Source organism: Oncorhynchus nerka, linkage group LG3 (genome assembly GCF_034236695.1).
Source record: "Oncorhynchus nerka isolate Pitt River linkage group LG3, Oner_Uvic_2.0, whole genome shotgun sequence".
NCBI lineage: Eukaryota > Metazoa > Chordata > Actinopteri > Salmoniformes > Salmonidae > Oncorhynchus > Oncorhynchus nerka.
In genome coordinates this window covers 47,343,197-47,370,034 of record NC_088398.1, presented here as the reverse complement: position 1 = coordinate 47,370,034, position 26,838 = coordinate 47,343,197, and the positions used below count along the sequence as shown (strand labels likewise).

The 26,838-nt window shown below is 41.3% G+C and overlaps 3 protein-coding genes across 4 annotated transcripts; all 3 read left to right on the top strand.

Moving 5' to 3' along the window:
- The first annotated feature begins 1,710 nt into the window (after window positions 1-1,710).
- On the top strand, window positions 1,711-6,910 carry LOC115109667 (claudin-10-like). The gene is made up of 5 exons (XM_029634872.2): window positions 1,711-2,095; window positions 3,452-3,613; window positions 3,700-3,781; window positions 6,214-6,318; window positions 6,410-6,910. The coding sequence occupies exons 1-5, from the start codon at window positions 1,876-1,878 to the stop codon at window positions 6,558-6,560; spliced, it is 720 nt and encodes a 239-aa protein (XP_029490732.2). The 5' UTR covers window positions 1,711-1,875; the 3' UTR covers window positions 6,561-6,910.
- A 685-nt stretch (window positions 6,911-7,595) lies between these two features.
- cldn10l2 (claudin 10-like 2) lies at window positions 7,596-9,716 on the top strand. Its single transcript, XM_029634861.2, has 5 exons — window positions 7,596-7,944; window positions 8,184-8,345; window positions 8,437-8,521; window positions 8,625-8,735; window positions 8,899-9,716. The coding sequence occupies exons 1-5, from the start codon at window positions 7,713-7,715 to the stop codon at window positions 9,095-9,097; spliced, it is 789 nt and encodes a 262-aa protein (XP_029490721.1). The 5' UTR covers window positions 7,596-7,712; the 3' UTR covers window positions 9,098-9,716.
- A 3,175-nt stretch (window positions 9,717-12,891) lies between these two features.
- On the top strand, window positions 12,892-26,400 carry dnajc3a (DnaJ (Hsp40) homolog, subfamily C, member 3a). 2 transcript variants are annotated; one of them, XM_029634838.2, is made up of 12 exons: window positions 12,892-13,088; window positions 14,885-14,992; window positions 15,158-15,282; window positions 15,498-15,572; window positions 17,513-17,665; window positions 17,836-18,017; window positions 18,144-18,263; window positions 20,009-20,114; window positions 20,247-20,370; window positions 24,945-25,077; window positions 25,192-25,340; window positions 25,889-26,400. In XM_029634838.2, the coding sequence occupies exons 1-12, from the start codon at window positions 13,007-13,009 to the stop codon at window positions 26,032-26,034; spliced, it is 1,503 nt and encodes a 500-aa protein (XP_029490698.2). In that variant the 5' UTR covers window positions 12,892-13,006; the 3' UTR covers window positions 26,035-26,400. The 2 variants fall into 2 exon arrangements, with proteins under 2 accessions (XP_029490698.2, XP_029490707.2); XM_029634847.2 differs by having other exon boundaries at window positions 12,909-12,963.
- Window positions 26,401-26,838: the final 438 nt, after the last annotated feature.

Here is a 26,838-nt window from a genome sequence, read left to right as displayed (position 1 = left end):
CAATCTATTAATATGGTTTCTAAAATCTATAATTTGTTTACAAGCATTATAGCTGTACTTTTGGTTTATGGTTGACATAGCTTGTTGGCCATTAGCCAATCGGCATTTCTCAATGAGTTCAAAGCACGTCAGTGCATCCAACTGGTTTTTACGACTTCACAACTGGTAAATTCCCATCTCCCACTTGGTTATGAACGCAGCAAGTTTATCTTTCTCTTAACAGCAATCGTTTACTCGTAACTGGACTTTGTCACATTACTCATTGTTTTATGGCTTACTGATTGTCCTATATATTTTTTTATGTTAATATGATACTTCACTTCACTCAAAGACCAAATCTGGAGAGCACAAAAAAAGACAAAAAATAAGAGAAAATAAAAACCTTTCAAAAATTTGCCTTTTTTTAATACATAACCATCGGTTGACTTTATTCTTTCATTATGGGCCATGTCTCTCCATCTCTTCTCGGTAAATGGTGTGAGGCAAGACGTCCTAAGTGTAAATCATTTCTGTGGAACACATGTTCCCTGTGTAATTTGCTTGCTTGGGGCATTTTATTCCTTCTCATTTTTTAAAATCTGCTGAACCCTTTGAAGAACCCTTTTGGGCTCCAGGTAGAGCCTTTTGGGTTCCATGTAGAACCCTTTCCACAGAGGGTTTTTACATGGAACCCAAAAGGGTTCTTCTTTTGGAACCCTTTTTTCTAAGAGTGTACTAATCATAGACTCAAATGTAAAGCTGCCATTTAAATGAAGCATATTTGGCATATGGTTTATCTGGGCAGTTGATGGTGTCTACAACAGTCTTAGCTATGCATTACAGAGTTCTATGTGCAGAACTGATGTATTGAAGCATGATCATCTTTATAAGTCATCCATTTGTTAAATACAGGAAATAAAACTGCAATATTTAAAACACACAACTGAAACATTTGAATATCCAAGAATAATAGGCATTGTACTGTACAGTATATCATAAGTATTCACACCCCTTGGATTTCTTCACATTTTATTGTGTTACATAGTGGGATTCAAATGGATTTAATTGTAATTTTTTGTCGACAATTTACACAAAATACTCTTTAATGTCAAAGTGGAAAGAATTTTTTTTTTTTATATGAATGAATCCGGCCTCTTTCTAGAGCTACGACCTGAAGATCAATGACATCATCATGATTCGACCTGGTCTTTCTCCGAGTTCCCAGTTGTTTTGAAAGCACCATAAATCCAGAGAATGCCAGACTTTGATGACAAAATTTGCCCATGAAGGACTGCCGCGCCACCTTCCTGTTCAAGTGAGCACAGCACAACAAGGTGAGCTCAAAAATGTATTGTATGCATAGGTTGTTGTGACAGAGTCAAAAGTGGCTGTATGATGATCCCCCTTTGAGATGCACGGGGGCTTTCAGGCTGGTTGTGCCTGTTTATGTGCCTTCATTAAGTTACCGGCCTATAAGTTCTAAATGTTCTGAATCATGTATATTCATCCTCTTGTTATGTGAGCCATCATGAAGTCATCATGAGACATTTTGACACATCATGACTGTGTTTCCACCGTCTTTGACCATTTTGGCACAGTTATCTGCCATCAACTCTATCACAGTGAGTGACGTGTGTGAGGTGAGGGGGTGGAGGAAGGTAGACACCATTGGTCAGTCGATAATGAGGGCTAAACCCCTCCCTACTGAATATGAAACAGTCCAGGACATATTAACCATCAATCCCACCATGGCCATTTAACCTGGGTTACTTCTCTAGAGCCCACGCCTGGGATTGTCTTCAACAATATTCATTGGCCAGTGGACCATCAGTCACACCGTTACTCTTTTGTCTGAAGATCTTACCAACTTCAGTAGAAAGCACTCTATTGTACACAATGAGTAACATGGTGACAGAGATTTTGGCCTTTATTCTCACCACGTCTGGCTGGGTCCTGATCTCCTCCACCATACCCACGGATTACTGGAAGGTGTCCTCCCTGGACGGCACGGTCATCACCACAGCTACCTTCTGGTCCAACCTGTGGAAGACCTGTGTCACTGATTCAACAGGAGTCTCCAACTGCAAGGACTTTCCCTCCATGCTGGCACTGGACGGTCTGCTCAAAGTTTATTTCTTGTCATTGGGAAAGGGTCTTATAGCAGCTGCTTTGCAAGCTTAAGAGGGCCTACTTGCCTACGGTGATACAATACACAGCTTTTAAACTGTAAGAGCTCCATATTACTGTGATTTCTAATGCCCTCATTGTGTAAATGTATAGTTATTCCCATTTTTTTGATCCAGTTGATCAAGTTATTACATCTTAATGCATTCATTATGCATGGACTAGTTGTAAAAGCCTGTTACATGGATTGTACTCAACTTCATGGGTGCTAATGAAAGTGTAGTCTGCAGGCTAGCAGTGTTTCAGCATCTGGTCAGTGTGTCTCAGATGAGGGTCAGTGGATCTGCCACATCAGTGTAACTGTGCCACAGTTCAATTTCAAGCTCATTACTTGGAAAGAGAAGGGCTCATTACTTGGAAAGAGAAGTGCTCAGAGCTTGCCAGTGCTAATAGATTTTAGGGGAAGGTACAATGCAGGTTTTCTCCCAGGGACAACTCATCTACCTTCAGAGATGTCAATGTTTAGCCTAACTTCATGGGAGTTGAAGGCTATAAATTAGATTTACTGGGAGCTTGGGGCTTTCTGCCATGGTTGGCTAATTTCTGGGGTTTACCACCAAGCTAATATTTGCCTGTTAATCACATCTCAAAGGCAGCTCCAATTTCAAGACTACAAAAAAATATATGTTTTATTGTCACATACACCAGATAGGTGCAGTGAAATGTGTTGTTTTACAGGGTCAGCCATAGTAGTACGGCGCCCCTGGAGCAAATTAAGGTTGTGCCTTGCTCAAGGGCACATCGGCAAATTAGCATATCTCTTTACTAAGAAATAATTACTGGTTATGCTTACAAATTATTGTTTATTCATACTGAACCAATTTGTTGCTTGCACAGTTAGCTGAGCAAATGAAAAGTGAAGTCTAAGCAAGCCTAAATATCTTACATTGAGTGATAATTCACTTAAAATGTGTTTGTTTTTTACTACCAAGCTACAATATTGGCAAGATATTTTACCTTAATAAGACGATTAAGGTAAAAAATCTTGAAATAAGATAAATTACATGAATTAAGCCTTTTATTGGTTAAAATAAGCACAATTGTTAAAATAAGCAAAATGATCTGCCAATGAAAATTTAGCTTTCACTTTTTGATGTGTGGTAATTCTGCATGGTATTTTGGTGTAATGAGATGGAGAGGGCATTGGGGGAAATGGCTGGGGGACATTTAGCTATTGGGAACGCTTCGACTATGCTTACAACTACAGCTGACCATGCATCAAATCAAGAAGCATGGCCTAAAGGTATGTATAACAGATGTCTGACGTGGTCGACGCTTGTTCTTCCAGGCTACATCCAGGCCTGCCGGGGTCTGATGATCACTGCTGTATGTTTGGGCTTCTTTGGTGCTGTCTTCGCCTTGGTTGGAATGAAGTGCACCAAGATTGGGGGATCAGACCAAAGCAAGGCCAGGACAGCTTGCATCGCCGGGGTCAATTTCATACTCAGCGGTAACTATCATGTCACAGCCATTGATGGACAATACTGGCATAGTTTACCAAGTCTGCAGCACTGAACGCTCTTTTCTTCTCTGCAGGTCTCTGCTCGTTGTCTGCATGCTCCCTGTATGCACACAGGATAACATCTGAGTTTTTTAATCCCATGTTTGTCGCTCAGAAGTGAGTAACTCATTTGATGTACAGGATCAGACATACAGTGCCTTGCAAAAATATTCATCCCCCTTGGTGTTTTTCCTATTTTGTTGAATTACAACCTGTAATTTAAATGGGTTTTAATTTGGATTTCATGTAATGGATATACACAAAATTGTCCAAATTGGTGAAGTGACATTTAAAAAATAACTTGTTTCAAAAAATTATATATAAAAAAAAACTGAAAAGTGGTGCGTGCATATGAAGCCCCTAAATAAGATCTGGTGCAACCAATTACCTTCAGAAGTCACATAATTAGTTAAATAAGTCAGCCTGTGTCCAATCTAAGTGTCACATGGTCTGGCACATGATCTCAGTATATACAGTGCCTTGCGAAAGTATTCGGCCCCCTTGAACTTTGCGACCTTTTGCCACATTTCAGGCTTCAAACATAAAGATATAAAACTGTATTGTTTTGTGAAGAATCAACAACAAGTGGGACACAATCTTGAAGTGGAACGACATTTATTGGATATTTCAAACTTTTTTAACAAATCAAAAACTGAAAAATTGGGCGTGCAAAATTATTCAGCCCCTTTACTTTCAGTGCAGCAAACTCTCTCCAGAAGTTCAGTGAGGATCTCTGAATGATCCAATGTTGACCTAAATGACTAATGATGATAAATACAATCCACCTGTGTGTAATCAAGTCTCTGTATAAATGCACCTGCACTGTGATAGTCTCAGAGGTCCGTTAAAAGCGCAGAGAGCATCATGAAGAACAAGGAACACACCAGGCAGGTCCGAGATACTGTTGTGAAGAAGTTTAAAGCCGGATTTGGATACAAAAATATTTTCCAAGCTTTAAACATCCCAAGGAGCACTGTGCAAGCGATAATATTGAAATGGAAGGAGTATCAGACCACTGCAAATCTACCAAGACCTGGCCGTCCCTCTAAACTTTCAGCTCATACAAGGAGAAGACTGATCAGAGATGCAGCCAAGAGGCCCATGATCACTCTGGATGAACTGCAGAGATCTACAGCTGAGGTGGGACACTCTGTCCATAGGACAACAATCAGTCGTATATTGCACAAATCTGGCCTTTATGGAAGAGTGGCAAGAAGAAAGCCATTTCTTAAAGATTTACAGTTTTATATCTTTATGTTTGAAGCCTGAAATGTGGCAAAAGGTCGCAAAGTTCAAGGGGGCCGAATACTTTCACAAGGCACTGTATACACCTGTTCCGAAAGGCCCCAGAGTCTGCAACACCACCAAGCAAGGGGCACCACCAAGCAAGCGGCACCATGAAGACCAAGGTGCTCTCCAAACAGGTCAGGGACAAAGATGTGGAGAAGTACAGATCAGGGTTGGGTTAAAAAATATATAAAAAATGTTGAACATCCCATGGAGCACCATTAAATCCATTATTAAAAAATATGGCACCACAACAAACCTGCCAAGGAGGGTGTTAATCAGAGGCAACAAAGAGACCAAAGATAACCCTGAAGGAACTGCAAAGTTCCACAGCGGAAATTGGAGTATCTGTCCATAGGACTACTTTAAGCCATACACTCCACAGAGCTGGGCTTTACGGAAGAGTGGCCAGATAAAAGCACTTGCTTAAAGAAAAAAAATGAGCAAACACGTTTGGTGTTCGCTAAAACGCATGTGGGAGACTCCCCAAACATATGGAAGAAGGTTCTCTGGTCAGATGAGACTAAAATTTAGCTTTTTGGACATCAAGGAAAACACTGTGTGGGAATGTTTTTCATCGACAGGGACTGGGAAACTGGTCAGAATTGAAGGAATGATGGCTGGCGCTAAATACAGGGATATTCTTGCAGGAAACCTGTTTCAGTCTTCCAGAGATTTGAGATTGGGACGGAGGTTCACCTTCCAGCAGGACAATGACCCTAAGCATACTGCTGAAGCAACACTTGAGTGGTTTAAGGGGAAACATTTAAATGTCTTGGAATGGCCTAATCAAAGCCCAGAACTCAATCCAATTGAGAATATGTGGTATGACGTAAAGATTGCTGTATATCAGTGAATCATCCAACTTGAAGGAGCTGGAGCAGTTTTGCCTTGAAGAATGGGCAAAAATCCCAGTGGCTAGAGACATACCCCAAGACAGTTTCAGTTGTAATTGCTGCAAAAGGTGGCTCTACAAAGTATTGACTTTGGGGGGGTGAATAGTTATGCACGCTCAAGTTGTTTTTTGTCTTATTTCTTGTTTGTTTCACCCCAAAAATATTTCGTATTTTCAAAGTGGTAGGCATGATACAAACCCCCCAAAATAAATTAACTCCAGGTTGAAAGGCAACAAATAGGAAAAAATGCCAAGGGGGGGGGGGTGAATACTTTCACAAGCCACTGTACAGCAGTGACCCACATGATCATGGATGAAGTAATGCTGCTGTTAAATAACTAGTCTCCTTTGTTCCCCTGTTTTCCAGGTATGAACTGGGGGTTGCCTTGTTCATTGGTTGGGCAGGATCTATTCTTTGTATTCTGGGAGGGGTGATACTCTGCTTCTCAATAGCAGATAGTTCCACTACAAGGTAAGTCATAAAGTTCAATAATATGTAATGATATTTGGTCAATTACATTATTGGTTTACTTACCATTTTTCTCTCTCTCCTCTCCCTCTAGTCACACAGGCTATGCCTACAGAGGAGCTACCTCTGCCTCTAATGTTTCTTCTCACCCTAGAGGGCATGCACAGCCCATGAGCCAGAGGCCTCCACCAGAGTACAGTAGCTCTTCTAGAGTACAGCACTTTGATAAGAATGCCTATGTGTAAGGGATGATAGGACAAATGCAGAACCTGAACAGCGGCATGGTCTATAGAGGCCAATTTACTGCCATACCAGTTAAAAGGAGGAGAAAGAATGTGTTACGTGACTGGCTGGCCCATTGTGTCACAAATTATGACAGATCAGAAAGAGATCACTTTATATTGGAGTTGATCCCCCTGTTCACCTATTTATGACAGCACTAATTTCTAGTCCAATGGAAATCAGAGCTTTTTTGAGTTACCTACGCTGCGAATCGAAATAGTGTCAGTAATAACCACTTTTCTGTACAATTGTTGATTTTTTTATTTTCTTTTTTGATAATTGTTTGACATTAAAGTGAGGATGTGAACTGTTATATTGTCTTGTGTTGCCTGTCTCTTTATCTGCTAGACACACATTAAAATGCTGTTAATCTTTAATGACAGACCATTTAAAACTATGTTTAACTTCGACAACATCATGTTTCTAACCTACCATTGACATAACCATAAACTACAGCATGTTTTATAAATCAACATATCTTTGAGGTCACTTTTGGAAAAGTGTTATCCAGTTACAGTACCTGTTGTATATTTCAATAACTCCTTATTTACAGTCCAATTTCAACTGGCACCTATTTCAGAAAATCCTAAACAACTTGTATTTAGCCTATTATAAAATCATGTGTATTTGTGCTTGTTTCAAATAATCCTCTCTCCCTAAAATATGATGTAATTACTATGCCATTACAATAGTACAAAGTGAATTACTACCACTAAATATAGAAAGTCTATAATATATGTTTTTTCAGAATATTACATATTAAATTAAACAAAGGGTTTTACCAGCATGGCTCAAATGAAACACATGCCCTTTGTGTAAAGCTGTCAGTGATGTGATTAATTTCAAGTTGGACCCACACTCCTTACAGTTTACAGTAAACAGCTTCCATCATGGTTTTGACAACAGAGTCCACATCAACACTCTCCTATACACACACACCATGTCATCCAGTCCAGAGAGACATGTTATCACCTACTGAAACAAGACAACAAGCACCAACATCCTACAGCAGTCCCGGCATCACGTGTGTCCGGAGTCTCGAACCCTCACGCGCACGTCTTCAGGAGTGCCTAGGAGCAGCAGGTTAGCACACCCATCCTTTCTCATCTGGAACCATGAGGAAAAGGCTGATCCAGGTTTCTGGTTTCCTGATCTCAACGCTGGGATGGCTTTTTGTACTTTGTACTATGGCAATGGATTACTGGAGGATCACCCAGATAGGTGGCCAGGGAGGTTCATTCATTATCAAGGTGGCCTGGTACTGGTCCAACCTGTGGCAGGACTGCTTCACAGACTCGACAGCAGTCACCAACTGCAGAGACTTCCCTGTGCTGTGGTCTGTCAAACGTAAGAACATTGTTCAAACATCTGACTTTCTGGTATATTAATTACATTGTAGGATCTCTGCAAATTGATCACCATCCTGTTGCATTATTTCATACTCAAACATGACTTTGAATTCTTGAGAGCTTGTCGCGCTTTTCTAATGGAAAGAGAAACAACAAAAACGTTGTGCTGATCGATGATATGTTGACTCATATCTTCTTCTCCTTTTATTTAAAAAAAATCTATATATTATTTTACAGCTATCGTCCAGGGAGTGAGAGGCCTGCTGATGTGTGGACTAACCCTTGGGTTTTTTGGTGCAATATTTTGCTTTGTTGGCATGGAGTGCACTTATATTGGAGGAGGGGGAAAAAACAAGGATATGCTTTTGTTCGCTGGATCCGTATTTCACTTTGTCGGTGGTAAGTACTGTCCATGGTATGTTCATTTCTCCAAATGACTTATTTTTTTCCCATCAACATTTCCAAGTATGACTGAAACCTCTTCACACAGGTGTGTCAGACTTAGCTGCATACTGCTTATACATCAACAAAGTCGCAAGGACAACTTTCACTCAATCTTCGCCAGGAATCCTAAAGTAAGATTAATATTTCAAATAATCTGTTTGAAATTAAAAATACAAATTAACAGCTGCACATGTTAGTAACTGTACTGATGTATGCTTTCTACTATTTTCTAAGGTATGACTTAGGACCTCCCATTTTTATAGGATTGGTTGGGTCTTTCTGCATCCTCTTAGGGGGCATTCTCTATGCTGTGACTGTATACAAAGTCCTATTCCCTAAAGCAAAGTAAGAAAACTGTTTTGAACAAGTCATTTGATCAGAATGATAGATATTCATTATATCTCTGAACAGTAAGATCCCATCATTCTAGTGTGCCATCGTTGTATTGCCTTCATTGAATAATGAGAACAATGAGAAATATGTTTTATTGTGTGTCTCATTATTTCAGAGTGGTGCTCGCCCATGGTGGTCCTAGAACACGAACATACATGGCCTCTCGGGCCGGAGGCAGAACCCTTTACACTGGATACTACAGACCACCCAGACAGTACAGATCCTACGGCTCAGGGATAACCAGCAGCTCTAAACTCACTAGGATCTCCCAGATAACACCTGAGAAACTGTCAGACAGAGATGCTTTTGTGTAGTGGCATTGGCTACAGTACTAGTTCCAGACAATGTGTTTGTAAATACCATTAAGATAAAGTCTATTAAGGAAATTGTGAACATTGTTTTTTCCCCAGCTACATTATTTGATCTAGTCTTTTCAGGTCAATTTTCATTTGATCACTCTGTTGTTGCAGAGAATTTTCCTGCACAGAAGGAAATGCTAATTCTAGTGTATTTGAGGTTTTAAAAGGTTTCTAAAGTTTGTCATTTCCATGTTAAAATGTCAGATTTGCTTTATCATAACTAAAAATGTATCAACGCCGACAAAAAAAGTCCATTCATTTCAATCCACATAATAATTCACATTTCCTGTCCCTGCAGGATTATTTTCCTGCTGTTTAACTGGTCAAATTAAGATAGTATTGCTATGTATTGTATTGCTATGCCATAGGTTTTCATTTACAAATCTGCCACATACTGTTAAGCGTATCTGTTTTCTGTCTGTATGATTGATACACCCAGAAAAGATGAGATTCTGTGAAAATATGACATGAGAAGGATCTTTGTATGCAATTATGATATGTTTGATATTTTTATGAATATAAATACAACTTTGGATATGCAATAGAAATAATGGAGTGATTATTGCAGACCCAACTATTTCGTAAAACCTCTAGTGCAGACTGAAACCTATAAGGAAAATCATGGCAAAGCCATAACATGAACACAACCTGTGTTTTTAGGCCTATACGAAACAAACTTAATGTTGGTAGAATCCTGGATATTGTACCAATAACAAACATGGCATGCCCTCATGGGGAGAAAAGTCATCGGTCAGCATACACCTTGCCTCTTTTTCCATCAGTTTGGAGAGAGGAGGTGTGATGATATACACAAAGACACGCTCTCAATGCGTTGAGGAGGGGTGGGGGTGGCGGAAGAAGGTGAGCCTTCATTCTCCCGATAGCTCACAGTTCTTCTCAGTTTGAGTTCTGAAAGGGATGGCAACAGCTCAACTGTCATTACTTGGCTTTCTCCCTCTGCCTGGTGTCTGTTGCATACAGAGAGGCAGCAATCAACTACAGAACAGTAGCAATGTGCATGGAGATTGGCTGCTTAGTGCTCTGTGTGAGTGGATGGATCCTGGTCTGCTCTACAATGCCCACTGAGATCTGGACCTGCTCTGAGGTAGACAGCATCGTTCTGACCACTTCAAACTACTTCTCCAATCTCTGGAAGGATTGCACTTCTGATTCAACAGGAGTGTTCAACTTCAAGGGTATCCCATCAATGTTCGCATTGAACTGTAAGTGAACAATTCAAGTGGATGAAGGAGTCCTTTTTTAAATGATAACAGTATGTCAAAATAATGAAACTGCATTAGGTTCATTGAGAGGTAAGAGGAAAATGTACTCCGGTATCTTAATGCTGTACAACAATGGATGAGGTATTGTGCAGTAGTGAATTGAAAGGTTTGTGACTAAACCATGGTCTCTTTGTTCCTCCTGGACAGGGGGCATCCATGTGCTCCGGGCTCTGATTATCACCTCTATTATCTTTGGATGCTGTCCCCAGTCCACCTGACTGTGCTGCTGCTCCAGTTTCAACTGTTCTGCCTTATTATTATTCAACCATGCTGGTCATTTATGAACATTTGAACATCTTGGCCATGTTCTGTTATAATCTCCACCCGGCACAGCCAGAAGAGGACTGGCCACCCCACATAGCTTGGTTCCTCTCTAGGTTTCTTCCTAGGTTTTGGCCTTTCTAGGGAGTTTTTCCTAGCCACCGTACTTCTACACCTGCATTGCTTGCTGTTTGGGGTTTTAGGCTGTGTTTCTGTACAGCACTTTGAGATATCAGCTGATGTACGAAGGGCTATATAAATAAATTTGATTTGATTTGATTTGGATTCTGAGATAGGAGGATCTTCTGCACTAAAATAGGAGGATCTGAGATTACAAACGCAAGTGGGACTTTTGATGGATGGATTAACTATCTTGTGTCTGGTAAACATTTATTTTTGTTGATGTTGACGTGGTTATTCTGATCATTGGGTTCCTGGGTGAACTCAAACAGTCGAGTTGTCTTGTTTCAGGGTTGTGTTCCATGACTGCATTCTCTTATTATGGAAACAAAGTAAGAGCAGAATTTCAGGATCTCAAATTCAGGGCACAAGAGTTAGTAAACATCTATCAATTCTATGTAGATCCAATACTTAAACCGGCGTTTAGATTTGTACTCAGTAATATATGAAAACACGTCACAGCTATTATAGTATAAGGGAGGGACATGGAGTTGTAAACAATGAAAATGCATGACACACCTTCATGGTATTTAAAAAAAATCTGATACTAATAGGTAAAGAAATCGAAGTAGGTGTTTCCATTGGATGTGGAGGCTCGAACCTACTGGTTGTTGGGGGCCTCATTTGCAGTTTCTTTGCACATAAGGAAGGGTGTCAATCAAGGTGTGTTTTATAGATTTTCTTTTTTAAATGACATGCTAGATTTCAAATCATGTGCCTAATTAGGGTCTCTAATGATGGTTCCATCTCCAATCCAACCTTCACAGATCAAAGAACAAACACATGCCTGTCTACAAGTTCCCTGATGGCTACATGGCACCTCCGTCTAAACAGAGGTACCTACCAGTGTCAACAGAACTCACAGAGGGTGGAGAGAGCATAAGACCAAGACCAGCAGTTAGACTAGGAGCATAAGGAGCAGCAGCAAGACACCCTCCAGTTTGAACACGTATGTGTTGTGACCTGCTCTTGTGGCCTGCAGTTTGACATTTGTAAAAAAACAAAAAATAAAATAAAAACATGAAGCTCTTTCTATGAGACTGACCAGGTGAAAGCTAAGATCCCTTATTGATGTCACTTGTTAAATCCACTTCAATCAGTGTAGATGAAGGGGAGGAGACAGGTTAAAGATGGATTTTTAAGCATTGAGACATGGATTGTGTATGTGTGCCATTCAAAGGGTGAATGGACAAGACCAAAGATTTAAGTGCTTTTGAACTGGCTGTGGTAGTAGGTACCAGGCACACCGGTTTGTGTGTGTCAAGAACTGCAACGCTGCTGGGTTTTTCCATGCTCAACAATTTCCTGTGTGTATCAAGAACGGTCCACCCGCCATAGGACACCCAGCCAACTTGACACAACTGTGGGAAGCATTGGAGTCAACATGGGCCAGCATCCCTGTGGAACGCTTTTGACAGCTTGTAGAGTCCATGCCCCGACTAATTGAGGCTGTTCTGAGGGCAGAAGGGCGTGCAACTCAATATTAAGGTGTTCCAAATGTTTTGTACACTCATAAGATATTTGTATTGTATTCATATATTGCTGTGAAGCCTTAAACTCTAAATTACACTGTGAAGGTATTAATCAATGGTCAACTGTTTTTCCATTGTACGCTTTGTATTGCATCCCATGTCCTGAAATGTATTTTATATGTGAATAAAAGATCCCAAACATTGATCATATGTTCCAATCATTCATAACACTACCTAACCTAAATCGTACTTGATTTCCATTGCACCCCGTATCAATAAGCATCATCATCAGTTTAGGCTACAGCAGAGACAAATATTTAATTGTTGGCTGAGCCTTCTATTCAAAACCGTGACTGAACATGCCTACAGCTAGATAAATGCTTTTTCATACTAGCCTCTGGCCCTTCACTGAATGACACGCACTTACTGCTTACTTTTGTGCTGCCGTGGCTCGACTCCGTTGAACGAACAGTGGGGGGCGGAGTTTTCCAACAAATGGCCCAATCAGAGTAACCCACGACCGGTGGACTCGCTTTATGTCTGGTTGGTTAACTGAGTAACGTTAGCTGTCATCTAGCTAAATATGGGACTGTCAAGTGTTTCGTGAGAGTTTGAATTGTCGTAGGTAGTATTTTCCTTTATTTCTAAGAACTATAGACAGTTACATTATGGTTGCAATAAACCCAGTTGTGCACAAAATATTAAGTTATGTTCCTTTTCTTCTTGTTTTGATTGACCTGCGATACGAAGGTAAGCCTTCTCAGACAATGGATTTCAACCTATGTTTTATTACAGTTATGCTACCAGGTTCAGTAACCTGCCATACAGACTAACTACAAGTATATTAGCTAGAATAGATGACTAGCTAGGTTGCCGGATTGAGTTTCATGGGAGATCGCCTTACAAACTAGCTAACGGTTTAACAACAGCATGTGCTTCATGTATTCCATCATTTGTGTTGGCATTTGCATACAATGCAGTACGTTTGTCTAGGTACCTGGCTTGCTAACGTTACACCACAGAGTTGTATTTACATGGCAACAATGTTGCTACTTTCACAGCTGCCGTAAGTTGCTTTTAGCAACGCGGGTGTATTTACATACACTAGCGTTGCTTTCAGTTGTACTGGGTTGCACAAACAGTCCGCCAGAAGTTGAAATACACTTATATTTAAACTTACTGTACTGGTGGTCGGGACTGTTGGTCATTATGACTGGGGGAATTTGATACAAATGATCGTATTATTTAATATACTTTCCAAACATGGGTCTGTTGTATTCCCACGTCCTCTCTGCTGACCTCATGCCAAAATCAAAGTACTGCACGTGCGCCATGTGGACAAAAATAGACTTGTGACTTTTAGACTCATTTCCCCCTCATAAAAACCAACCGAAAATGGTCCAGACCCACGTTTGGAAAGTGTTTTAATAATACGATCCTTTAGATATTGTCTCAAATTCCCCCCTCATAATAACCAACCGCCCTGCCCACCGGTACAATAAAATTGAGACGGAGTTGTTTTTAACTAGGGGAGAATGACTGCCCCCTAATTGAAGCCATGGTAGTTCTAGGCCGGCTGCTGGCTGTACTGCAGGCATTCTTAGCAGCAAGCAGGATCCTCATTATAGTGAACGGAAAGTTGCATTCTTAGTGGGCAGCACTGAGCTAGCCTGCAACATCACTTCCTGGAGTAACTCAAGTTGTGGATATAAATTCTTCCACGAGATGCCTTCTCACAAATAAAACAAGACAGATATTTCACCGGCTATATAAATGTGAAGTATCCGCTTACCGTTTCCACTCATATGGTAGTGAGAGGAAGCCCAGTGGCCGGCAGTGGGAGAAGATGGAAAGAGATGGATTTTGTCTGACGTTCTGCTAATTTTCTCATCATTGAAACATTTGATCCCAATACAGTTTTATGTTCTCAAAACTAAAATCTGTTGTGAACTAAGCTTTGTAGACTTTACCCCTTGCCAAAGTTTAAACAATGGTGGTGTTTAGGAGTGCAAAGGTGAATTGCTTTATTGCACACGCGCACTTGGCAGAGTGGGTGTTCCCTAACGGAAATATGCAAATACATGCTAGAACGCACCAATAGGATCTCGCTAGCTCATGCTTGGCTCTGCCCACCTCCTTGCTTGTTCTGCCCACTATGACTCATTTGTTTCCAATTGAATCGACACACCGTCTATCTTTGTTATAACTAAACCGACTTCATTTATCTTCAATGCGCTATTGAGTCCTCGCATAGGAATGCATGGTGTCACGTGATTGATTGGCAGTCATTGTATTTAACATCTGGCGTCCAATGGACTGTTTTTGTGCAACCTAATGCAATTGAAAACAACGCTAGTGTATGTAAATACACCCGAGTTGCTAAAAGCACCTAAGCGGTCACCATATTTTAATCATCAGTGAAGTAGCTACCTAGCCACTTTGTATCAAATCACAAGGCACTGGAAGACTAGCTACGAGGTGGAAATACTGTAATATGCACAAATCGTGGTTACTTACATTTTGGATGACATTCTCCTTGGTTTCAGGGGTATGTGGCAAGGATGGAAGTTTGGAGAACCATTTGGAGATGGGGAAGAAACTCCTTGCTGCTGGACAGCTGGCTGATGCACTCTCTCATTTCCATGCTGCTATTGGTCAGTACTGAAGGGTTTACATTGTTGACAGTAAAATCAAACTTAATATTCATGTGTGCTTTTTAAAGTAAAAAGTGTTTTATGATTAACAGATATTTTATAATTTGTTTAATATATATATATATATATATTGTTTTGTCATTGCCTGTGTTTGATCATGTTCAGATGGGGATCCAAAGAACTACATGGCCTACTACAGGAGAGCGACAGTCTACCTGGCCATGGGCAAATCTAAATCTGCTCTGCCGGATCTGAGCAAAGTCATTGAACTCAAACCAGACTTCACATCGGTGAGTCCACTGTCTACTTTTAGCAGCAGAAACATAAGAGGAAGAGTGTTTGTCTTACGGTTTCAAGGTCAGTGTATGCTTGAAATGTTTATTAACAGTAGTTTACTGTTAATGTGTTTTAAAGTCTTTTTCGACTAGAGGAAGACTAACTAAAGTCAATTTGATTAAGATCAACCGCAAACGCGCTCTTATCTCGTCTATCACTCTTCCAACAGGCAAGACTTCAGAGAGGCAATCTACTCCTGAAGCAGGGGAGACTAGATGAAGCGGAGAGCGACTTTAAGAAAGTTGTAAGTAATGCCAACATACAGTAACCATCTCACTGGAAGTGACTTGCAGTGGTGGAAAAAGTACTCACTTGTCATACTTGAGTATATTTAAAACCAAATACTTTTTTCCTCAAGTATCAAAAATAAATGGAATTTCTAAAATGTACTTAAGTATAATCCATTTCAAATTCCTTATATTAAGCCAACCAGACGGCATCATTTTATTTTTGTTATTGATTGGCGGATAGCCAGGGGCACACTCCAACATTAATTACCAAATGAAGCATTTGTGTTTAGTGAGTCCTCCAGATCAAAAGCAGTAGGGATGACAAGGGATGTTCTCTTGATAAGTGTGTGAATTGGACCAGTTTCCTGTCAAAATGTAACGAGTACTTTTGGGTGTCAGGGGAAAATGTATGGTGTAAAAAGTACATTATTTTATTTAGGAATGTAGTGAAGTAAAAGTAGTCAAATATAAACAATAAAGTACAGATACTACTTAAGTAGTACTTTAAAGTCTTTTTACTTAAGTACTTTACACCACTGGTGACTTTAAGGAGTAGCAGCCAGGAGATGTCGGTATTGACCAGTGGAAACAGCTCCATCTACAGTACATCCCTCAACAACAAAAAAGTCTTCAGATCAACCTAATGTACTTGCGCTAATGTAGATACTGGCTTTGTTGTTTGCCATATTCATTGGCAAATAGCCTAAGGCTAAGATTTAACCATGCCTACCTGAACATGAATAAGGATAATGAAATACAGTTATGAAATTAGATGGCCTGGTATTTTTATCATTTATATCAGACATATTCAATAAGCCAAATTAACATTGGAAATGTGAAATTGTCTGTCCTACTGAACACAATGTACAAACCAAGCTTAATTGGATGTCTAGTCATCTCTCCTCTTGCCCATCGGGGATAGTTTTCAGGTGCCCATTTTTTAAGGATGAAGAGTGAAAATCACTGATAGATTTTCCATTAGTGTTACCGTTATGCCCGGAGCCTCATAACATTGCCAGAAGACATAAATGCCCTTGCTGTTCTACTTTTAATGATTTGACTCCATTAAGTGGGTAGGTATACGCAGTGGAAATGTTGAAGTAGCCTAATTCTTCTAGCAGTAGAGTTTGAATGTTAGTCACTTGTCACCTTAGGTATTGTCCTGGGTCTGCAGCCCCTTGGGCCTTTGTCATTTACACATCTCCCTTCAGATACAGGGAGGGGACGCAATGAGGAACACTATGCAAAATAATGTACTTTATTACAATGTAGAATAGCAGGATTGAGAGTTTTTTGTTTGGCTTAAAATGATGTATTCAAGGACACTTCCCAGGTGGCTTCCCAGACACAATGTAATGCTGGTTTTTAAAACACTAGTAGAAGTAGATTTTAAGAGACCGCTCAAGGTGTGGAAAGTTCCATAATTGAAGTCAACTATCATGCTATTGCGCAGCACTGAGTCATAGCTGGAGGGCAATATGCATTTGGACCTGTACAGTTTTATGTGTGCCATATTTTGCCCGTATGTTGTGGACAACTCTGGCTAGAGGTGCATGCGCTCCTGCTGCTTCAGCAGTTTACTACACCGGCATGCTGTAACGCATCACACTTATTCATCGCTCCCCTGCTTAGGGCTGAGCTAGCAAGAAATCCTCATAGGATAGCCAAGTCTATTTGTAAAGTATGTCCCATTAACTAAGATTGCTATCATGGCGATGATGAGCACTATGCTGGTGAATAATGGGTTCAGGGATCAGGACTGTAAGTACAGGGAGGAGTGATGGGTAAAAGCTTTTAAGAATTAGTGTTATTTTAAGTGTATTTGCAATAGTGGGTTCATCCTTTCAAGGAATGTTACTTTTTTTTCAAGTAAATAGGCTGGTAAATAGGCTGTAGTATCTGGTGTGCTTCCTTCCCTTTTTTACTGGTTAAAAGGAATGGTTCTCTCTTCCAGCTCAATTCGAACCCTAGTGACAAAGATGAGGAGGAGGCCCAAAGTCGTCTCAAGACATCTGATGAAATCCAGAGGTGGGTGACTCAGTCACGGGCTAACTTTGACCGCAAGGATTACATCACCGCCGCTGCCCAACTGGACCTAATTATTGAAGTGAGTGGCACACCTGACTCAACTCCTAATGTCAGAGATAAAGCAAGTCTTGCTAGTACACTATGATCTGTGGCTGTTCTTCCTGAGACTAGATGTTGTCACTGTCATCACTAACATAACATTATACCAAGTCTGTTGACACATATTGAGCTGTACTGCTTCCCTGCCAGACGTGTGTGTGGGACGTCAGCTCTAGAGAGCTGCGGGCAGAGTGCTTCATCCAGATGGGAGAGATGGGAAAGGCCATCAGTGACCTGACGGCTGCCTCCAAACTGAAGAGTGACAACACCCAGGCCTTCTACAAACTCAGCACCATCTACTACCACCTGGGTGACCACGAAATGTCCCTCAAGTAAGACTGTCTGTGAATGTGAGATTGACACACACGTTACTTTTGGACAAAGCTGCATCCCTAGATGTAATTCATTGAGAGGATACCTGACTGGTTCTTCTGGTTGTGTTTCCTCTCTGTCTCCAGTGAGGTTCGAGAATGTCTGAAGCTGGACCCAGACCATGAACAGTGTTACAGCCACTACAAACAAGTCAAGAAGCTCAACAAACACATCCAGTCTGCAGAGGAGTTGATCCAGCAGCAGAGGTGTGTCCCTGTGTGTCCCTGTGTGTCCCTGTGTGTCCCTGTGTGTCTGTGTCCGTCCCTGTGTCTCTGTATTAATAATATACCCTTGGATCAGCAGAGAACACATCCATTGTAGATGCTGTGTGTATCCTATAAATTATTTATTTCTCCTCTCATACATATCCTCTCCCCCAATAAGCTATTAAAAGCAGACTCTCTCTAAATGGATCTGACATCACATTTAGCATCATCGGTACCAGTCAAAAATTTGAACACATTCATTCAAGTTTTTTGAATATTTTTACTATTTTCTACATTGTAGAATAATAGTGAAGACATCAAAACTATGAAATAACACATCTGGAATCATGTAGTAACCAAAAAAGTGTTAAGCTTTTTCAAAGTAGCTACCCTTTGCCTTGATTGCAGCTTTGCACACTCTTGATATTCTCTCAACCAGCTTTGAGGAATTATTTTCCAACAGTCTTGAAGGAGTTCCCATATATGTTGAGCACTTGTTGGCTGCTTTTCCTTCACTCTGTGCACCAACTCATTCCAAACCATCTCAATTGGGTTATTGTGGAGGTCATCTGATGCAGCACTCCATCACTCTCCTTCTTGGTCAAACAGCCCTTACACAGCCTGGATGATAGTCCCACTAAGCGCAAACCAGATGGGATGGTGTATCGCAGCAGAATGCCGTGGTAGCCATGCTGGTTAAGTGTGCTTTGAATTCTAAATAAATCACCGACAGTGTCACCAGCAAAGCACCATCACACCACCACCTCCATGCTTCACAGTGGGAACCACACATGCAGAGATCATCCGCTCACCTACTCTGCGTCTCACAAAGACACGGCGGTTGGAACCAAAGAACAGATTTCCACCGGTCTAATGTCCATTGTTCGTTTTTCTTGGCCCAAACAAGTCTCTTCTTCTTATTGGTTTCTTTGCAGCAAGTTGACCATGAAGGCCTGATTCAGTCTCCTTTGAACAGTTGAGGTGTCTGTTACTTGAACTCTGAAGCATTTATTGTAGCTGCAATCTGATATGCTGTTAACTCTAATGAACTTATCCTCTGCAGCAAAGGTAACTCTGGGTGTTCCTTTCCTGTGGCCAGTTGAGAGACAGTTTCGTCATAACGCTTGGTTTTTGCGACTGCACTTAAAGAAACTTTCAAAGTTCTTGAAATGTTCTAGATCGACTGACCTTCATGTTTTATAAGTAATGATGGACTGTAATTTCTCTTTGCTTATTTGAGCTGTTCTTGCCATAATAAGGACTTGGTCTCGTTACCAAATCTTCTGTATACTACCCCTACATGGTCACAACACAACTGATTGGCTCAAACGCATTAAGAAGGAAAGAAATTCCACAAATTAACTTTTAACAAGGCACACCTGTTAATTGAAATGCATTCCAGGTGACTACCTCACAAAGCCAGTTGAGTGAATGCCAAGTGTGCAAAGCTGTCATGAAGGCAAAGGGTGGCTACTTTGAGGAATCTCAAATATAAAATGTTCTGTTTAACTCTTTGTGTTGGTTACTACATGATTCCATATGTTATTTCATAGCATGTCTTCACTATTATTCGACAATGTAGAATAGTCAAAATTAAGAAAAACCCTTGAATGAGTAGGCGTGTCCAAACTTTTGACTGGTACTGTAGGTCTGGGGGTGTGGTGATTATTCTCGGCGACGGTTGTGTAAAATTCTAGCAGCAAGTCGTCACTAAGACTCCTATTTTACCCCAAACCCACGTGTAGGTATGGAGATGCAGTGAGTAAATACGAGTCCGTGATTAAGACTGAGCCAAATGTTCCCCAGTACTCGCACCATGCAAAGGAGCGCATCTGCCACTGTCTGGCACAGGTATGACTATCTGTCTAATGCAGATTTGACGGGACAATAAACGTTTTTTTGAATCACTAATGAAATGTAGACGTGTCTTTTGACTGAGTTTGGTTTTGTAGTATGAGCATGTCCCTTCGTGTCCTTGTTCAGGAGCAACAGGATGTAAGCAGAGCCATCACAGTGTGCAGTGAGGTCCTTCAGTCTGACCCTCAGAATGTGAATGTGTTGAAGGACAGAGCAGAGGCCTACCTACTGGATGAACAGTACGAGGAAGGTAATATCTAATTCATTTGTAATAATTGAATGGCTTTACAGTGCATAATTTACAGTGCATTCGGAAAGTATTGAAACCCCTGGACTTGTTCCACATTTTGTTGCATTACAGCCTTATTCTAAAATGGATGAATTCGTTTTTTTTCTTCCCTCAACCTACATACATTTGTCATAATGACAAAGAAAAAACAGTTAAAAAAAAAAAAACATTTGTGTATACATGCATACATAGTTGGAGTTTACATACACTTAGGTTGGAGTCATTTAAAACTAGTTTTTCAACTTCAAAAATGTCTTAAACTATGGTTTTGGCAAGTCGGTTAGGACATCTACTTTCTGCATGACACAAGTAATTTTTCCAACAATTGTTTACACATTATTTCACTGTATCACAATTCCAGTGGGTCAGAAGTTTACATGCACTAAGTTGACTGTGCCTTTAAACTACTTGGAAAATTCCAGGAAAGGATGTCATGGCTTTAGAAGCTTCTGATAGGCTAATTTATATCATTTGAGTCAATAGGAGGTGTACCTGTGGATGTATTTCAAGGCCTACCTTCAAACTCGGTGCCTCTTTGCTTGACATCATGGGAAAATCAAAAGAAATCAGCCAAGACCTCAGAAAAAAATTGTAGACCTCCGCAAGTCTGGTTCATCCTTAGGAGCAATTTCCAAACACCTGAAGGTACCACATTCATCTGTACAAACAATAGTATGCAAGAATAAACACCATGGGACCACGCAGCCGTCATACTGCTCAGGAAGGAGGCACGTTCTGTTTCCTAGAGATAGATGAACTTTGTTGCGAAAAGTGTAAATCAATCCCAGAACAACAGCAAAGGACCTTGTGAAGATGCTGGAGGAAACGGGTACAAAAGTATCTATATCCACAGTTAAACGAGTCCTATATTGACATAACCTGAAAGGCCGCTCAGCCACTGCTCCGAAACCATCATAAAAAAGCCAGACTATGGTTTGCAACTGCGTTTGGGGACTAAGATCTTACTTTTTGGAGAAATGTCCTCTAATGCAACAACAAAAATAGAACTGTTTGGTCATAATGACCATTGTTATGTTTGGAGGAAAAAGGGGGAGGCTTGCAAGCCGAAGAACAACATCCCACCCGTGAAGCACGGGGGTGGCAACATCATGTTGTGGGGGTGCTTTGCTGCAGGAGGGACTGGTGCACTTCACAAAATAGATGGCTTCACGAGGAAGGAAAATTGTGGATATATTGAAGCAACATCTCAAGACATCAGTCAGGAAGTTAAAGCTTGGTCGCAAATGGGTCTTCCAAATGGACAATGACCCCAAGCATACTTCCAATGTTGTTGCAAAATGGCTTAAGGACAACAAAGTCAAGGTATTGGAGTGGCCATCACAAAGCCCTGACCTCAATCCCATAGAAGATTTGTGGGCAGAACTGAAAAAGCGTGTGCGAGCAAGGAGGCCTACAAACCTAACTTCGTTATACCAGCTCTGTCAGGAGGAATGGTCCAAAATTCAGCCAACTTATTGTGGGAAGCTTGTAGAAGGCTACCTGAAACGTTTGTCCCAAGTGAAATGATTAAAGGCAATGCTACCAAATACTAATTGAGTGTAATGTAAACTTCTGAACCACTGGGAATATGATGAAAGAAATAAAAGCTGAAATAAATCCTATTATTCTGGCATTTCAGATTCTTAAAATAGTGGTGATCCTAACTGACTTAAGACAGGGAATATTTACTAGGATTAAATGTCAGGAATTGTGAAAATGAGTTTAAATGTATTTGGCTATGGTGTATGTAAACTTCTGACTTCAACCTGACCTTTACATAACTATTCAGCCTAGAGTCTTCTTTGGTATGACGCTACAAGCTTGGCACACCTGTATTTGGGGAGTTTCTCCCATTCTTCTCGACAGATCCTCTCAGGCTCTGTCAGGTTGGATGGGAGCGTCGCTGCACAGCTATTTTCAGTCTCTCCAGAGATGTTAGATAGTGTTTATACCTGGGCTCTGGCTGGGCCACTCAAGGACATCCAGAAACTTGTCCCGAAGCCACTCCTGCGTTGTCTTTACTCTGCTTAGGGTCATTGTCCTGTTGGAAGGTGAACCTTTACCCAAGTCTGAGCGTTTTGCAGCACGTTTTTTATTTTATTATCAGGGATCTCTCTGTACTTTGCACTGTTCATCTTTCCCTCAATCCTGACTAGTCTCCCAGTCCCTGCTGCTGAAACATCCCCACAGCATGATGCTGCCACCGATACTTCACCAAAGGGATGGTGCCAGGTCTCCTCCAGACGTGACGCTTGGCTTTCAGGTCAAAGTTGAATCTCGGGTTTCATCAGACCAGAGAATCCTGTTTCGAGAGTCTTTAGGTGCCTTTTGGTGAACTCCAAGCAGGCTGTCATGTGCCCTTTTACTGAGGAGTGGTTTATGTCTGGCCACCCTGCCATCAAGGCCTGATTGGTGGAGTGCTGCAGAGATGGTTGTCCCATCTTCACATAGGGACTCAGGAGCTCTGTCAGTGATCATCAGATTTATGGTCACCTCTCTGACCAAGGCCCTATTCCCCCTATTGCTCAGTTTTGCTGGGTGGTCAGCTCTAGTAAGGTTGTTGGTGGTTCTAAAATTCTTCCACTTAATGATGGAAGCCACTTCTTGGGGACCTTCAATGCTGCAGAATTGTTGTTGGTACCCTTCCCCAGATCTGTGCCTTGACACAATCCTGTCTTGGAGCTCTACGGACAATTCCTTCAACCTCATGGCTTGGTTTTTGCTCTGACATGCACTGTCAACTGTTGGACCTGATATAGTGTGTGTGTGCCTTTCCAAATCATGTCCAATCTTTTGAATTTACCACAGGTGGACTCCAAGTTGTAGAAACCTCCTCATAGATGATCAATTGAAACCGAATGAACCTGAGCTCAATTTCTAGTCTCATAGCAAAGGGTATAAATACTTGTAAGGTATTTTGTTTTTTATTTAATACATTTGCAAACATTCCTAAACCTGTTTTCGCTTCATCATTATGGGGTGTTGTGTGTCGATAAGGATAAAATATATATATTTATTTTAATTTTAGAGTAAGGCGGTAACTTTACAATGTGGAAAAAGGGAAGGGGTCTGAGTATTTTCTGAATGCACTGTATATAGTGCTCTTTCCAGTGTTTAAAGCACTTTTACATTCGTATGGGAGGAACTCACCTCTTCTCTAATTGCATTCTCTAACTTTTTCCTGACATGGATGAGTCTGTCCATACAACATGCTGAACAGTGGAATCTTGTCAGGTTTGCTGTTCAACATTGTCTTGGCTTCAGTTTTTTTGGAGTGGTGTTGAGGCTTTGTAGACTGAATTATTCTGAAGGATAAAACTAGAGGGCACTGTTTTACTATCGGAGTAACGTTCATCTATAGTCTGAAAAGCAATTATTTGTTAGACACATTGCTACTACAAAACTTTAAGTTTTCTGTTCAACAGTGATTTATTCAGCTCAAAGTGATGCAATAGTATTATAAATGCAGAGGGAGCAATTCCCCCTCTGATCTGGACCCTAGTAAGCAGTAAGCAAAACCTGGAGTGATATACAGCTCTGCTGCCTCCCAGGCTGCACAGCCACTCGTTAATCAAGCCACTAGCAATTCAGTGGTGGCAGAGCCAACACACTCACACAGGCTCAGTGGTGCCATCTGTACCGGTCCAAACGGAAGGGACCTTAACACTTTGCCAAGTCTTACCTGTGGTCTCTGGAGTTGTTGCTACAGTGTAGGTGTGTACTTCCAAATCCTACTGCTACGCTAGAACAACAATTCTCATGACAAATTGTTGAAAGGTTAGTCATGGATGTAGACTTGAAATTGTACATTTTATACAAGGGTGCTAACATTTTTAAATGGAGGAAAGTGTGAATGGAATTGTTCCAAAACAATCTGGTGATTTAGAAAGCTCCCTCTTAGCCTCGGAGGCGTGTTTGTGTGGTGAGTGTCTTTGCGGTGTATAAATAGCGTGGATGTGTGGCTGGCTGCGATGCGGCTCAGGCAGCTTCCATGTAGCCACAGGCGATCTGGGCAGTCGGAACTGCGCGCGCTACCCGCACCAGGGCTCCATCTCCTAAACACCAGCCTAGCAACCGCAGGGGATGTTGACTGGGCAGCAAAGGAGGCGTAAATTGTCATTAAGGCACTTTATCTGCTTAGGCGTGAACACCGAGAGCGGCGGGTGGGTGGTAGCATCACAGACTCGGTCATGTGGGCTTTTAAACTGTCAGGCTCCACAGGGCGCAGTAAACCGCAGCATCTCTTAAATCCTCCCTCTCGCCCAGCCACCCGCCCGTCCGCCTCACAGAGTACGGCTGCCTTCAACCACCACACGCCACCTTCTAGTCCACACAGGCTTCTGGAATTGATGCACATCACACTGAACTTAAGATGATTGGGTTTACTCCATGACGAGACAGCGTATTATACAGACCTGGTTAATCACCAGAACCAGACTTCGGTACTGCAAAAATAATGGAGGTATTGTATAGACCCCCCCCAATTGAATACACACGTATTACAGGTTATTTATGGGGGTTTACTCTCTCTGCAGCTATCAAGGACTATGAGACTGCCCGCGAGCACAGTGAGAATGACCGGCAGATCAAGGAAGGGCTTGAGAAAGCACAGCGCCTCCTCAAACAGTCCCAGAAGAGAGACTACTACAAGATCCTGGGCATTAAGAGGTGCATTACAAACTGCTATGCTGGTCGGGACTGGGGTGCTCTGCTAGTCATAGCTCATGTAGAACACTGTCGAGTAGAACAGAATTGTATTACCTCTGTTTGTCCCTGTCGCAGGACTGCCCAGAAGAAGGAGATCGTAAAGGCCTACAGGAAGCAGGCGCAGCAGTGGCACCCAGACAACTTCCAGGATCCTGTGGAGAAGAAGAAGGCAGAGAAGAAGTTCATTGACATTGTTCAGGCCAAGGAAGTGCTCACTGATCCAGGTAAATGTCCAATGGGCAGAGCTTACTCTCCCCTCAGCAGCTGTTCACTAACCAGATGTCAATGAAGACTGAAGCAGACAGATGTATAGGGTCAGATAACCCAGAATTCATCATGCACCACTCTGCTCAGATCTCTAGTGCATTTTCAACGCAGTAGAAATGTTTATCCTTATTCTGCCAATCAATACTTTCATGACATTCTATATAAAATGTCACTTAGTATACTTCTAGGATTTATTTGGGCATATTGTATGTATCACCCTCTGTACTAGATGGTCAAACCTTCAATTTGCGCTTTAGTTGTATTGATTTAGCAGTACTCTTGTCACATTGTTTGGGAGGACTCGGTGCTGTCTACCTACCTGTTCAATTAATATCAAATGGTGTCTCCTGTCATATGGATGAAAAACTAGCCACCTGTCAAATATGCGTAGGGTTCTCAACTGCTCTCGATGTTTCAGTTTCAAAACGCTGAATGCCTCCACTCAGTCTATTGTTGCTCTGTTAACAGCGTTAACATTGCTGTGTCTGTCTGTGTGCCTGTACAGAGATGCGGCAGAAGTTTGACAATGGCGAGGACCCCATGGACCCAGAGAGCCAGCAGGGTGGACACCATCAGAACTTTCACAGTGGTTTCCAGGGTTTTAACCCCTTCAGCTCCGGACAGTTCAACTTCAAATTCAACTACCAGTGAGCCTTAAGAGAGGCGCTTCTGGGCATTGATCCAGTATGGTTGTAGCTTAACCTCTCTCTCGTTCAGGGAGAGCACAATTACCTTCATGATGACATGTCTGAGACAACTTGAACAGATTAAAGATGTCTTTGCTGTTGAACGATATGTTTTTGGAGCTACATTCTCTGATGCAACTCTGACTTTTACATTTTTTTAAATCTTTGCAGCAACTCCCATCTTCAATTTGAGTTCTGGGTTAATTCCAAAGAGACAACACCTATTGTGGTGTACACTGAAAATTGGTATCCATTCCTAATGTGTACATAGATACAGTACTATTTTTATATGAATGGAGTCATTGTAAATAAAGATCTATTTATGCTTCTAGTATCATGGCATTCCTTTTGGAATTCAGTAATGTCCCATTTATACATTTACAGTGCCTTCAGAAAGTATTCAGACCCCTTGATTTTTCCACATTTTGTTTCGTTACAGCCTTCTGTAAAAGGGATCAAATACATGTTTTCCCTCAATCTACACACAATACCCAATAATGACAAAGCAAAACAGGATTTTAGAAATGTTTACTAATTTATTAAAAATAAAACTTATGTAAGTTTTCAGCTCCTTTTGGCAGCGACTACAGCCTCTAGGCTTTTTGCGTGTGATGCTACAAGCTTGGCACACCTGTATTTGGGGTGTTTCTCCTTTTACTGAGGAGTGGCTGCCATCTGGCCACTACCATAAAGGCCTGATTGGTGGAGTGCTGCAGAGAAGGTTGTCCTTCTGGAAGGTTCTCCCATCTCCATATAGGAACTCTAGAGC